Source organism: Natator depressus, chromosome 16 (assembly GCF_965152275.1).
Source record: "Natator depressus isolate rNatDep1 chromosome 16, rNatDep2.hap1, whole genome shotgun sequence".
NCBI classification, from domain to species: domain Eukaryota; kingdom Metazoa; phylum Chordata; order Testudines; family Cheloniidae; genus Natator; species Natator depressus.
Window position 1 is genome coordinate 11,072,916 of NC_134249.1, and position 14,635 is coordinate 11,087,550.

The 14,635-nt window shown below is 50.7% G+C and overlaps 1 protein-coding gene across 1 annotated transcript; it reads left to right on the plus strand.

The window, feature by feature from the left end:
* Positions 1-456: 456 nt before the first annotated feature.
* Positions 457-11,870, plus strand: TLR4 (toll like receptor 4). The gene is made up of 4 exons (XM_074973500.1): positions 457-461; positions 4,467-4,571; positions 5,823-5,989; positions 9,615-11,870. Exons 2-4 carry the CDS (start codon positions 4,467-4,469, stop codon positions 11,863-11,865), a joined length of 2,523 nt encoding a protein of 840 aa, XP_074829601.1. The 5' UTR covers positions 457-461; the 3' UTR covers positions 11,866-11,870.
* The last annotated feature ends 2,765 nt before the right edge of the window (positions 11,871-14,635 follow it).

Genomic DNA, 14,635 nt, shown 5'->3' on the forward strand with positions numbered 1-14,635 from the left:
TCCCCAGCCCCACTCATTGCTGGGCTCATCTTTCCCCATGCCCAGTACAGCTTCCACACCCTGCTTGCTCACCTTTCTCCAGCCCTCACTAGAAAGCCTTGCCTAGGTGGGGAAGGTTTCTTGGTGTAACTTGTCCTAAGGGGTGAGTTTAAACTGATACCGTGATCCCAGTATGTCCCGGGGTGGACACTTTGATTTGTAGCTGGTAGACAAGGCCTTAGCCTCCTCCGTCCCCTCCCTGCAGCTAGTGTGCAGCGCTCTCTGTGCGGCTGTCTACGCTCCATTTCTCCTTGGTGACTTCCCTGGCTTTGACTCTGCTCCATCTCTGCCCCAGCGTGTCTCTGCATCTCACTTTGTACAGCGTTAACTTTCTTCCTTTCAGTCCTACTTCTCCCCTGAAAGCCAAGCCGCTGTGTACAGATGTGTACCCTGTATCCATCGAACTGAAACGTGTCACCGCGGTGAGTGTGTACGATTCAGAACGGAACCAAAACGGGGGAAGGTGCCCTGTGTCGGGGGTGAGGGGGAAGAGCCTGAGAGGTTGGCTGCTAAGCTGAGTTTGGGGATGAAGTCGCTGGTAGGCAGAAGGAGAGGGCCAAGAATGGCTAAGCGGGGGATTCGGACTCCCACAATAACACGGATGCACGCTGGCAGAGCTGAGTCAAGCTGCCAGCCCTGGAGGAGGGGAGGTGGGGATCTGTTAGCAAATGACGGGATGTGTTTTATTTTTATTGGTTTAAGCATTGGCTTCAGGTTTGGCTCGCTGCGAGGGCCCCACAGAAACAAAAGCTAGGGTGCAGAGCGCCTTTATTCTAGAGGAGATCTCAGTGCGTCCTCTTCCCTGGGCAACAACTCCTCCCACCGTGCTCCTGTGCTCCCCCCAATGAAGCAGCGCGCCCGCAGTGGCTCTGTCTACCATGACTTACAACTCCCTGCTTGTACCTGGCTTATTGCACAATGGAAACTGGGTAAACGACAGAAGGGCTTTATTGAATAGGCAGCACTAGGGAGGTAACCTCCCTATGCAACATAGCCAGGGATGATCCAGGCTTTCCTGCCATAGCTGGGCACAGTCACCGAGAGGGTAGAATCCAGGAAACCTTGTGATTGTCATTGTTGGAGGCCAAGAATAGGGCAAATGCATCCGACGTGGGAAGATTCATCGAATCATAGAATATCAGGGTTGGAAGGGACCTCAGGAGGTCATCTAGTCCAACCCCCTGCTCAAAGCAGGACCAATCCCCAACTAAATCATTCTCCTTTAACTTAGTGCTACTGCGTTCGTTTCAGAAGGTCACCGGTCAAATTCCTTGTAAGGATTCCTCGCCAGAGGCCAGATTCAAAGCCTGCTGAAGTCAATGAGAATATTTCCACTGACTTCCGTGGGCTCGGGATCAGACCCTAGGGAAGAAATTCACCCCTGCAACGTGGTCACCAGTGGCAGAGGCATAGAGAAGGCACGAGCAACCTCCCCTCTGTCCCTGCGCTAGCCCGAGTGCCGGTGTGGGGCTGAATCTGGCCCATGAGCTCTGGAGGAGGTGTCCTCTGTGTAGCTGAGCCTGTTCATTCCGCCCCCCGACACCTTCCCCGCAAAAGATTGCCAAGCAGGGCATAGCTGTGGCCCTGCCAAAGGCCAAGAAGACTGGAGCCGAGCTCGCTTTTGCCTGCCGGACGCCCACAGTGGTTTTCTCCCCTGTTGCTTTCCTGCCCACGGTGATTTCCCTGGAGAAAGGAGTGTCGTACTTAGCACCGTGTACAGAGGTATTTGTGATTCACTCTGCCTGGGCAGACTTCTTGTCTCCATCTCCGCATCCTCTGTCAAGCCGCCCACCTCTGCAGCTGAGCACTGCAGGAACAGACACAGCACGGTCCGCTGCTCTGGGGCCTTGCCGGGACACCCAGCCCCCCCAGCACTACCATGATAGACCAGACCCATACAGGGGAGACCCGCCTTCCTCCCGAGGCCACTGTGACCCAGGTGGTACCTTCCCTCCCACTCCGCCTCGCCATGGGGAAGAACTTCGGAGAGGGGTCAGCCAGACATTCCTGCCAGTCGGAGCAGCTGCAGAAGCAGCCAAGGCAGAGACCTGTGGCCATTCAGACCACGTTCTCGGGTTTGAACTGGACTTGCTCTGGCCTGTGCTGACTGGCTCTTTGCTCCAATCCTCTCCCTCCCGCACCATCTGTTCCCCTCAGCTTCATTCCACACCTGCCCCTCTTTCTCCCTTCTCCTCTTGTTCCCCTTCCCTGCCACGTCCCTTCGCTCTTCTGATCCCCTCCCAATTAAAACCACCCACACACCAAAGCCACGTCCTTGTTCCCTCTGCTTGTGCCTTCGCCCCCTTCCTCCACCCCGTGTGTGTCCTGGCTGTTTCGATTGTGAACTCTTTAGGGCTGGCCTGGTCTGCTACTTGGCAGAGTGCCTAACGCAACAGGGTCCCATGCTCGGTTGGGCCTTAGGCACTCCTGTCATAAACATGATTAATAATAATAAGGACCGGTATGTGAGCCATCCCCTGGCATTCTGGGGTAATGCAATTGAAGAGCAGTGTGATGGTTCAGTCTGAAGGAGCACCCTGAAACACACGACTAAATCTCAAAGGGACATGTTGGTGCACCACTTTAGTCACAAGGAGCGCTGCCTCGTTTGGTCTCCAGGTGGCAGGATCGTTCATTCTCTTCTCAGACCCTAAGGACAGGTGAGGTGATAAATGTTCTCAAGGAGGAAAAGGCCTTACCAGTGCAGCCACTGATAGACAATGCAGGATCTGGAAGAGTGTGGGCTAGTGGTTAGCGCATGCAATTCTCAGCGAGGGCTCCTGGGTTCTATTCCTAGCTCTGCCACTGATGTTCTGAGTGATGGTGAATAAGTCATATAACCTCTGAGCCTTGATCTCAACTACAAAGTTTTGCCAGCACAGCTGTGTCAGCCAAGAGTCTGGGAAAAAATCACGTACACCCAACTGTGATAGCTATACCGGCAAACGTCCTGGTGACAACGTAATGAGACATCCTGCCGGCATAGTTTATGTTGTTCGGGGAAGTAGTTTAACTATGCTGGCAAAAGAATTCCTTTTGCTGGGATAAGCTGTGTCTTGTCTTGGGGTCTCTGACAGTCTAGCTAAGCCAGTACAGCAGTTGTACAGCATTTGTAGTGTAGACAAGCCCTCTGCAAAAGTGGGGATAATAACACTTCTCTGTTTCACAGGGGGCTTGTGCCCATTTGGGCCCATCTACATGGGGGCCTCCAGGAAATTAACCTAAACTGTGAATTTGAAGTGGATTAGTTAAACCGCATTAAACCCCTGTGTGAACAACCTCATTCAGAATTAACGTGGCCTTAATTTGGTTTAGTTTAATTTTTTTAATGGGGTTGAATGCGGTTTAACTAATTCACTTCAAATTCACACCTTTAGTTAATTTGGATTAATGTTTCTGGGTGTCCCGGGGTAGAAAAACCTTTAGTTAGTATTTGCAAAGTGCTTTGAAATCTGTTGGTGAAGTCCTCGGACAGGGTATATTTATATCAGGATAGGAAGAAATGGTCTGAACGCAGCACTGCCAGGCTTGATTTTCGATTCTCCCCAAGAACCAGCATCTGAGAAGGCACAGTGTCTTAATGCTGGCATGGCCAGAGCCGCTCTATCCTGGTACAAATCACGTCTGTAGGGCTGTCCAGGATTGGGGGAATGGAAGAAGGAGGAAGACATCTAACAGCCTGGGGCAGGCAGCATGAGATGAAGAGCTCTCAACTTGGCCAATAGCTGTAGATACATCTGAACAAACAGCAGTGTTTAACAAAGTATGGGCCCAATGCTTTGTGCCCTAAGTGCCATCCCAGCCAGGTGAAAGCTCCTTTGTGCAAATCCACACCAGCAGTCTCCTTCCGACTGGGTCACTTCCCAGCCCCACCCAGCGTGTTTTGCTCCCTGCACATGCCTGGTACCTTCCTGCTCGTTTCCGGCAGACCTCTGCTCTGCTTGAGATGGGAGCATTGTGTAATGCCGGTATAACCTCCCCCGCTCCTCTAGTCTGTATGGTACGACGGGCAGGCAGAGGTTGTGGGGGTAAACCCAGTGCCAACACTGGATGCACCTAGTGCATTCAGATGTATTAGTGTGTGGGATGGATGTCTTTTCTCTCCCAGGAAAGATGAGTTCCAAAGGGGTGGGTTTCCTTTTTATTCCATCTTAAGCTGAGGCATTAAATGATTGCTCTGATGGGACCCAGGCACCTCTGGGCTTCTTGCCCAGGAGGTCATGCTTTCCTGTAACTTCCTCTTCTTTACAAGCAACTGAACGGAAGAGTGTTGTTCTCAGAGCACGCCTCAGAGCTGCCTTGTTTTCAGTTTCACTTCCCTCTCCTCCCTCTGCCGTTGGGAGGAGCACTGATGGTGGGGTGAGAGTCTTGCTAGAGTCTTTTATTTTCACTTATGGTTCTCTCCACCGGATGGTCACCTCCTGAAGATGTTCGGGAGAGAAGCTCTCTCCTTTCCAACCTGCTTTGTGCTGTCTTTGGCTACACTTTTCCTGTCGCAGTTAATGGCCAGCAGCCTCAACCCCTGTGTGGAGGTACGTGATCTCTAAATAACCAGAATCCTTTTGTTTCTCAAGAGCAGCTTTCCCCAGCCTGTGTTATTGGTGTCTCTGATGTGCTGAGTGCTCATCTTCCTGTGGGGTGCGTTGTCTTTTCCAGCAGTATTACGCAGCTTTGCAGAAAGCATACGCCACCATGGAAATCCTGGACTAAACCAACTCTCAGCACCAGAAAAAGTAGCGTTGACCTATTTTAGCTTTGTTTCCATAGGCTTGGTATTGCTGAGGTGCAGTTATTAACCAATGGATCCCATTCTCCTACAGCAATAGACTCAGGCCATGCCTACGCTACAAAATTAAGTCGACCTAACTTTCGTCAGCATACAGCTGCCGCAGTAATTACATTGCTTGTGTGTGTTTGTTCTTTGTTCCCTGTGTCGGCGGTGCGAGCCCTCACCAGGAGCACTGGTATCGATTGTAGCGTCAGCGTGGGGCATTGTGGGATGAGTGCTGAAAGCCAGTAACCGTCGACATAAGCACTGCGGTGTCGACACTGACGCTGTGTCGACCTAACTACATCAACCTTGATTCTACGCTGCTCATGGAGGGGGAGTTATTCAGTCGGCGTAGCAGTGCAGGTGTGTCGGCGGGAGTGAAATTTAAGTGTGAACACTTCCATAGTTAGGTTGACGGAAGCTGTCTTGGGTCGACCTAACTCTGTAGTGTAGACCAGACCTCAGACCCTGTAGTATACTACTGTAAGCTCTGATATTTTAGGTTATTACTGTAATATGCTGCAGAGTTGGTTTTGCAGCCACTGGTCAGCAACTTGTTGCTGAGTTGGTTGTTTCCAGACGTCACTTTTATAAATAAACGAGTGCTATAAGAAATAAAGTTAAATGTTAACTTGAAGAATTAAGTTTAATGCTGATTTTGGATTATTACTGTCTGAGAGTATATCTGTTCCCTGGTGTATTACCAGCGTCACAAAGAATCTGGTCTTTAAAAGCTCTGGTCCAGATTCACCACTGATATAAGTAGGCACATCCCAGTGGGCTTGCGCCTCATTACACTTGTAATTATATTGGTTATTGGTTTAGGAAGCAGAGATGCTATTACTAGAATAGGTGCAGATGCTTGGACTTCCTGTTGCTCAGTGCGGCCCAGAGGATCTGTCTGTTACAGAGATATTTAGTCTGCACTCGATAGTTTTCTAATGGATTAACTTTCCGGCACTTTGTGGAATCTAGATGTTGATCTGTGGATTGGCTCTGTGAATATTTGCAGGAGATCACCAACGTAACTTACAGATGCATGGAGTTGAACCTCTCTGGAGTTCCCGCTGAAATCCCACCTTCCACGCAGAACTTGGATCTGAGTTTCAACCCACTGGAGTCACTGACCTCAAATTATTTCTCAGCAGTCCCTGCACTGAGGTTTCTGGACCTCACTAGGTATGGAACCTTTCACATTGGTGTTGTCCTACTGGATGCAGACAGGGCTTTTGCGTCACACTGATTAATCCTGTTTCAGACTCGCCAGTCCACTGACACGGGGACAGGCACGTTATTTTTGCCCTCTTTGCTCTTGTGTCTGTGTGGCTCAACGGGTGATTCTGGCTAAAAAAGGGTTCTAATCCTGCACCATAATTTAAGATCGTGCCCAGTGCTGTCACAGGGATACTGTTCTAAGGTGCAGTTCCTGCACTTCATGTCACTCGTGTTCATTCCTTGGGGCATTTGGCTTTACTACTTCTGTTAGACTGTCAGAGACAACTCCACGAAGGGATGATGGGCTGAAGTCCCTTCCTTCTTGTGCATCCGCAGCAGAGTTGTTTCCTGAGTCCCAATCAGCGACCCCTTGTTTTGACAGCACATGGGCGGTGAAGCAGTTGCACGGGTGCCACTGAGGACATAACCTGGAAACGATTGGGGGGGGAGGGGGTCACAGAAGTAAGTGAAGCCCTTATTTGTCTTTCACAACTTGCATTATGGGTGACAATGCACAAGATAGATAGTACCCCGTGCAAGTGTCACGTGGCATTTTGTGGGTTGCAAGTGAAGAAATGGGCATCTTTTTAGTGGTAAATAGGGCACATTTGACCTGGAGATCACCTAGAGACAGTAAATGTGGAGACCCAGTGACACCACTCCTACAGAGCTGACCTGCACTTTAAAGATTCAATGGGAATGGTGAATTATATTAATAATAATGATTACTATTGTTTACATAGAGGCATTGGTACCCGGGGCACTTTACAGACATGTCAGAAGAAAAGCTCCCTACCCCACAGACCTTGCATGGTAATTAAGACCAGGTTCTTACTGGCACATCTCCTCTGATGATGGAATTCTCTCCAGCTCCAATGGCCCATTTCAGACTCTACACCCACTAGAGCCTCACATGAGATCTGAGCTGTAGTTTTAAGTGGTGCCTTTGGCCTTGCATCAGGGATATCTGCTTTGGGATGAATTCCGCTTTCAGCATAAGAGAAATCCCACACCGGGTCTGAGCAATTGCTGAATGCTGCTGGGCTTGTCAAGGATATTCCCTTCTAAGTTCAGATAGCTGTTTACTGTGCCTGTCCATAGGTGCTGGAACTAGGGGTGCTGCACCCCCTGGCTTGAAGTGGTTTCCATTATATACAGGGTTTACAGTTTGGTTCATAAGCTTTCGTGAGCTCATGAAAGCTTATGCTCAAATAAATTGGTTAGTCTCTAAGGTGCCACAAGTACTCCTTTTCTTTTTGCGAATACAGACTAACACGGCTGCTACTCTGAAACCAGTTTGGTTCAATGGCTCTCAGCACCCCCACTACAAAAATTGTGCCAGCACCTCTCTGTCTGTCTCCCTCCAGCCCAATGAGCTGTTTCAGGGCTGATCTACGCTGATAACTAGCATGGGCATTGCTAGTTCTCTCAGGGGAGTGGAAAATCCACTCTTCTGCGAAACATAAATGCCAACTGACCCCTGGGGTAGACAGCGCTAGGTTAACGGAAAAGTTCTTCCGTCAGCCTAGGCCTTGTCTACTCTTGAACTCTCCAGCAGCCCAGACGTGTCAATGCAGCGTTTCAAGTGTAGACGCTATCTGTGCCAATGGGAGGGGTTCTCCTGTCAGCGTAATTAATCCACTTCCCCAAGAGGCAGTAGCTGTGTCCACGGAAGAATTCTTCCATCGACCTACCGCTGTCTGAGGTCAGCTGAACTACGGCGCTCAGGGGGTGGACTTTTCACACCCCTGAGTGCTGTAGCTGGGTCAGTCTAGTTTATAATGTAGACCAGTCCATAGCTACTGCCACCCGGTAAGGCGCATTAACCACAGCGACAGGAGAACCCCTCCCGTCGCGGCAGTGAGTGTCTACTCTGAAGCACAGTAGCATTTTAAGTGTAGACTGAGCCACAGCATTAAGGTTTGGAGGTTCAGGGTAGAACCCTGTATCCCTACACGTTAATCCCTCACTAACTCTCCTTGCTTAGAGAAGCAGTCGGCCTTTCCTTCCCCTCCGGATGCTAGGAGCTGAAGCTGTGTTCTATGTTGTTCTAGGGACAGTTTCCTTTAGACTAGCAATCAGAGCTCAGACTTCATCTAGGACTAAAATACGTGTACCTGACTCCTTATAAGCCTCCGCTGCTGGAACTAAAGTTCCGATTGAGCAAAGTATTTGAGCACATGCTTAAGTACACCCCCTAGCCAGCAAAGCACGTAAGCCTGTGCTTATCTTTGCTCAATAGGGACGGACTGCTCAATCCAGACCTAAATCCTTTAGGCCAAGTGGTAGAGGTTCATGTGTATGGTGCTGAAGCTCCTGGGCTTAAACGTGGCTGTTGAACCAAGTGGGATTGGTTAGAGTGTATGGGTCATATAGGAGATTTGGTGATGGAGGCAGTGTTGCCCAGTGGATGGAGCATTAGACTAGGACTCAGGAGACCTGGGTTCTATTCCCAGATTTGCCACTGGCCTTCTGGGAGACCAAAGGCAAGTCACGTCACTGCTTTGTGCTTCCGTTTCCCCATCTGTAAAATGGGGATAATGATACTGTCCTCCTTTGCAAAGTGCTTTGAGCTCTATGGATGAAAAGCACTATAGGAGAGCAAGATAGTATTATTATTATAGAATGGGTATTCAACATGGGGTTTCAACCCCACTAGACCTTAGACATTCAGGATGAGGTTCCCTAGGGGAGGTTAGCTTTTAACCCATACTAGGACTATGTGGGTTATTTTCCACATTTCATGCCTGAATCACGTAAGCGGTTTACGACTCTGCTATTGTTTCTGGCTGTGGCATTTTTAGTATGTTAGTTCAAGCGATAGAGGCTCATGCTTTTAGCACTGAAGGTTCTGGGTTCAAATCCTGAAGACTGCCCCTAGCAGATTCAGTCACATACAACATTCCGCACCCTGATGTAGATTTAGGGTCTTCCCATGGATTGTTGGTAACTCCGCGGCACTCTTCTGAGTTTAAGGTTTCCTTTTGTTACAGAAATGAAGGCTGAGATTGTCAAAGCTCCCTGAGGAAATTGTGTCCAGTTCCCATGAACATTAACTGGAATGAGGTACCCAGATCTCCTAGGTGCCTTGTAAACGCTCAGCCTCTGTTTTAAGGCCTTTTGGTGGTGAAGAAACCCTGGAATGTCAATGGGTGCTTTTGATTAGGACTGTCAGGTGGTAAAGAAAGCCTGCACCCTGCCTCACTGTAGACGTCTCTGTAAATCCCCTGCTTTCAAATTTAATTCCAGATTTAGGCAGGGCAGAAGAGATGTGAGAGATGTGTTCTATGTGTCAGCATTCATTTCCTTTCCGCTGAGCTGATTTCTTTTTGCCTGGTTGGGCAGGTCTGCATCTCTGGGCGATAATGCTGTGCTCACACATAGATCTGGTGTGATAATATTGCCCCAGGTTTGATAATGGTGTGTCTGCAAAGCTGCCTAGCTTGGTAATGCTCCATACCCATGTGCACCTGGCATAATGACACTGTGTCTGCACCCAGTGCAGTAACGCGGTACCCATATGCATGTGCGTGCGTGTGACAGAAGTGATAATGCTTCATGTATATTGTTCTCTTTTCTTGCGTAACAGGTGTCGCATCCAGACAATTGAAGACTATGCTTTTGAGGATCTTCATAACTTGCTCACCTTGATTCTGACTGCAAATCCCCTCTGGCATCTGGGTCCAAAAGCCTTCTATAGTTTGACATCCCTGCAAAAGCTGGTAGCTGTGGAAGATAACATATCCTCACTAGCTGACCTGCCCATTGGACACTTACATACTCTGCAGGAACTGAATGTGGCCAAGAACAATGTCGACTCTTTGAAGCTCCCCAAATATTTCTCCAACTTGACTTTTCTCCGATTCCTGAGCCTTCAATCGAATAAGATCTCATCTATCTCCACAGGAGACCTGGATGTTTTGCAAGGAGAGAAGGGGCTCAACCTAACATTAGTGCTTTCTATCAATGATATAAAATGCATTCAGCTGGGCTCCTTTGAGGGGATTCATCTTCATGAGCTGTCTCTGAGGGCTTGTTTTGAGAACACCAGTGTTATGAAGGCTGGCATCCAAGGCCTTGCTGGCTTACAGGTCAACAGACTAGTTCTTGGAGAGTTCAGGAACATTCGGAGAGTGGGGGACTTTAGTAGTGGGCTCCTGGATGGACTGTGTCAGGTGCAGCTTCAGGAGTTTGTGTTCATTTGCTTCGAGAGGTTTTATAATTGCACAGACACTCTCTTTGACTGCCTGGTCAACACCTCCATTATTCGGATGGTGGATATCTACCTCAACCAGGTGTCAGCGGTCCCTACTGCCTCCAGACTACACCAGCTGGAATGCAAGACCTGCAAGTTTAGTGAGGTGCCTGCCCTGAAGCTGTCCTCCTTCAAAGAGCTGAGAGTGCTTCGGATCACCAAAAGCAAATACCTCACTGGCTTCCTGCAGACATTTGTGGATCTGCCTAACCTGGAGGTCCTGGATCTGAGTGAGAACCGGCTCAGCTTCATTCAATGCTGTGCCTTTTACCTGTCTGGGACCCCAAAGTTGAAGCACTTGAACCTGAGCTTCAACTCCAAAATCAGCGTGTCCGGAAGCTGGAATGTCAATGAGCTGGTGTCTCTGGACTTTCAGCACTCGAAGCTGAATGGTCCTGGCTCCTTTCCTGTCTTCCTCTCCCTTGGGAAACTCATCTACCTTGATATTTCCTACACCAACACTCATGTTGAGTCCCAGTGTGCGTTCTGTGGCTTAGAGTCCCTGCAAGTGCTCAAGATGGCCGGCAACTCCTTTAAGGGCAACAACCTGGGCGACAGCTTCATGAAACTGACCCAGCTGCTCACCCTGGATGTTTCCAGCTGTAATTTGATACAGGTGTCTCTGAGCGCATTTTCTACCCTTGGTAAATTGCAAAAGCTAAACATCAGCCACAACCAGCTGCTGACCTTTGACCACCTGGCCTACAAGCCTCTCCAGGCCCTCACTGTCCTGGACTTTAGCAGCAACCAGCTGACTGTCTTGACAGAAAAGGCTCTGGAGAGCCTGCCGAGCAGCTTGGTCCACCTGGACCTCTCTTGCAACCTGTTTGACTGCTCCTGCAGCCACCTGAGTTTCGTGAAGTGGGCCAAGGAGCACGGGGAGCTGCTGTGGAGCACCGAGCTGATGGTCTGCAACAGCCCCGAGCACCTGAAGAATGTGAGTGTGCTGGACTTTGACCTCTCCTCCTGCCAACTCAGTCCCGTTCTGATGGCCATCTATGTGGGCCCGGCCCTCGCTGGAGCTCTGTTCTTGTTCCTCCTTTATAAATACTACTTCAACCTGTACTACGGGCTGGTACTGCTCAGCGGATGCCGGCGGTATGCGGACAGGGATGACACCTACGACGCCTTTGTCATCCACTCCAGCAAGGACACTGAGTGGGTGAGAAAGGAGCTGGTCGAGACCTTGGAGGGGGGAGTGCCCCCCTTCCACCTCTGCCTCCACTACCGGGACTTCACGCCGGGGGTGCCCGTTGCTTCCAGCATCATCCACGAAGGGTTCCTGAGCAGCAGGAAAGTCATCGCGGTCATCTCCGACCACTTCATGGAGAGCAAGTGGTGCAGCTTTGAGCTTGAGATCGCCCAGTCCTGGCAGTTCGTGGAGGGCAGAGCTGGCATCATCCTGATTGTCCTGGAGGAAGTGAATAAGGCGCTGCTGAGGCGCAAGCTGGGGCTGTCCCTCTACCTGCAGAGGAACACCTACCTGGAGTGGAAGGACAGGGAAATAAGCAGGCACCTCTTCTGGAGGCAGCTGAGGACGGCCTTGCTAGCTGGCAAAACAGAACCAGGAATCGGGGGAAACTAATGGGAACAAACTGTGATGGTGCTTCCCCGTTCCTTGCTCTCTCTGCCTGGCCCTGGCTGAAAGCCGGGGTTCATGAGCTGGGTCTCCAGGAGTTGTTTCCTTTGGAGCTGGAGGAATTTAATTCTTCTGAAGTACAAGAGTGGGGACCCAGTGCAACTGTAGGCCAGGGTGGGCAAACTTTTTGGCCCAAGAGCCACATCTGGGTATGGAAATTGTATGGTGGGCCATGGACGCTCACGGAATTTGGGGTTGGGGTGTGGCTGGGGATGAGGGCTCTGGCTGGGGGTGTGGGTTCTGGGGTGGGGCCAGAAATGAGGAGTTCAGGGTGCGGGAGGGGGCTCCGGGCTGGGGGAGGGGAGCGGGTGGGGGAGTGAGCTCTGGGGTGCAGGAGGGTGAGACTGAGGGGTTTGGAGGGTGGGAGGGGGCTCAGGGCTGACGAAGGGGTTGGGGCATGGGAGGGGATCAGGGGTGCAGTCTCTGGGTGGCGCTTACCTCAAGCAGCTCCCGGAAACAGCGGCATGTCCCCCCTCTGCCCCATCCACAGGCGCCACCCCTGCAGCACCCATTGGCCCCATTTGCTGGCCAATGGGAGCGGCACTTGGGGCAGGGACAGCGTGCGGAGCCCCCTGGCTGCCCCTTACGCATAGGAGCCAGAGGGGGGACGTGCCGCTTCTTCGAGGAGCTGCGCGGAGTGGGGCAAGCTCCCGATCCCACTCCCCGGCAGGAGGTCGAAGGCCAGATTAAAACATCTTAAAGGCCAGATGCGGCCCCTGGGCCGTAGTTTGCCCACCCCTGCTCTAGGCCCTTTGTTCAGCAGCCTCCTCTAAGGGAGAGCTTGCGAACTAAGGTGTCAGGTGCAGCTGGGATGCTTCCACATGGACAGGCTGGCCTGACGGCCATCGGTGGCCGCAGCCACTCCAAGCTGGTCTGGCCTTGGGATGAGAGGCAACAGCCCGGCGGTAGTGCTTTCATAAGGGGACACTCTTGCCTGGGATTCAGTCCTGAACTACTGTCCACTCACAGTGTTATGGGCAGGGGGCAAGTAAGCTCTTTTGAGGAATTGGCCCTGACCCTCCAAGAGCGGCCGCTGCAGAGCATTGGTGGTAGCTCTCCGGTCCACAGCCACCTGGCCCCAGCAGAAGGTAGGGCCGCAGGGGGCCTGCTCTTACTTCCACCGCTGGCATAATGGGCCCTACCCCAGTGGAAGATCAGAAATAACAGCGCTCTGCTCAGCGTGGCCTTGATACACCCTCTCCTCCCCATTATGCTGGGGCAGGGGAGGTGTGACTGGGACAGGAAGTGAGGTCTCTGCCATCGATGTCACAGCTCAGCCCACGTCTGAATTTGGGAGCCGGTGGGATGAAGTGGCCTGTTGACACAGCGACATATGGAATCACTGTCCAGCGTTCCGCTGTTAGGTTATATGGGGTGGATCCTTGTTTGGAAAGTTTTGCCTTTCGTTCAATGGGAGCGGCTTTGACCTTTAGTATAATGCTGTAGCAGAGCTTAGGCCTGTAAGAAATGAGAGGAAGGGGAGAGGTGCATGGCTGAATACAATGGAGAACTGTATATGTCCTACTGTTGGGAGAAATAGGGGCCAGCAAAGCCTACAGTCCCCCCTGATTGACTAGGAATGATGGTGGCGCTCTTGGGGCCTGAGTTACCCAATGGAATCTTGCTCTTTATACAGCTGGATGGAAGGTTTTGGGTGTGAATCTGAGAGTCAGTCCAGTTTGACTATGGTGTAACCCTGCTGAAATCTGTGACGTTATCCCAGCGTAAACCAGGCAGGGTCCCGTGAGGAATCAGGTTTATCATTTAGTCAAAATGATGGCCTGATTCTGATCTCACTCAGGTGCAAATCAGGAATATTTCCACTGAAGCCAGGTGTGAGTGAGATCAGACTCACGCCTTATATTTGCAGAAGCCTGCTCCCAGGGAGGACCCAGTCTCAGTGGGTGGCTTGTGCTGGCATAAGCCCAATTCCCTTTACCTCCCAATGTGCTGTATCACTACTCACCAGTGACGCAGTCACCTCTCTAGTGTCTTTGTGTTTCAAGAGAGGAACTGTGTGCAAAATACTCTAATAAAACTGGACTCATGCTGCATTTGCATCCTGCAGTGAGTTTCTCTCCATTTTGCATTTGCTAAGTACTGTTGCAGTCATTTCCAAAGTGCTCTGTCTCTTACTTCAGGCATTACTGACAGTCTGGGAGCGCAGCGCCTTGTCAAACAAACCTGTCTCCTCGCTTTAGGGTGGAGGCAAACCTGTCTCCTTGCTTTAGGGTGGGAAACCAGAGGAGGGGTTCTGCACAGAGGAGAGATTTCAAGGTGCAGTAAACAAGGGCATTTCTCAAGTTTCCTCGGTTCAAGGCTAAAGAAGAGCGCAGAGGACGAAGTAAATATAAGTCTGGTTTTCAGCAGGTACAATTTAAATTAGAAAATGAAAGGGGACAAATCAAATGGCGTGGGAGTTACTGCTCCTGAATTGAATGGCACTGAAGCTGCAGGTCTCTCTCTCTCTCTCTGTGTCTCTTCTACAAACAATTCACGGTGTAAATGTATTGCAGGTACAAATCGCAGTGTCCTATGATTCTTGATTATCATTGTAATGACGGGTTTCTGAAAGCCTGCAAGTGGTCCAGGGAATGATAATAAGGGTGCATGACAGACGTGTTGTTTCGACGGTGAGGGTTTGTTGGATATCAAGCCAAGTTTGGCAGAATAGTTACTGGGGCTGTGCTTGTCAGAAGCTCCTAGATCCACACTT

Excerpts from the sequence above, each read along its gene's own strand:
- TLR4 (XM_074973500.1), top strand. The coding sequence starts at position 4,467 with ATGTTCGGGAGAGAAGCTCTCTCCTTTCCAACCTGCTTTGTGCTGTCT. Across the intron at positions 4,572-5,822 it reads GCCTCAACCCCTGTGTGGAG|GAGATCACCAACGTAACTTA; the intron begins GTACGTGATCTC and ends GAATATTTGCAG. Across the intron at positions 5,990-9,614 it reads AGGTTTCTGGACCTCACTAG|GTGTCGCATCCAGACAATTG; the intron begins GTATGGAACCTT and ends CTTGCGTAACAG.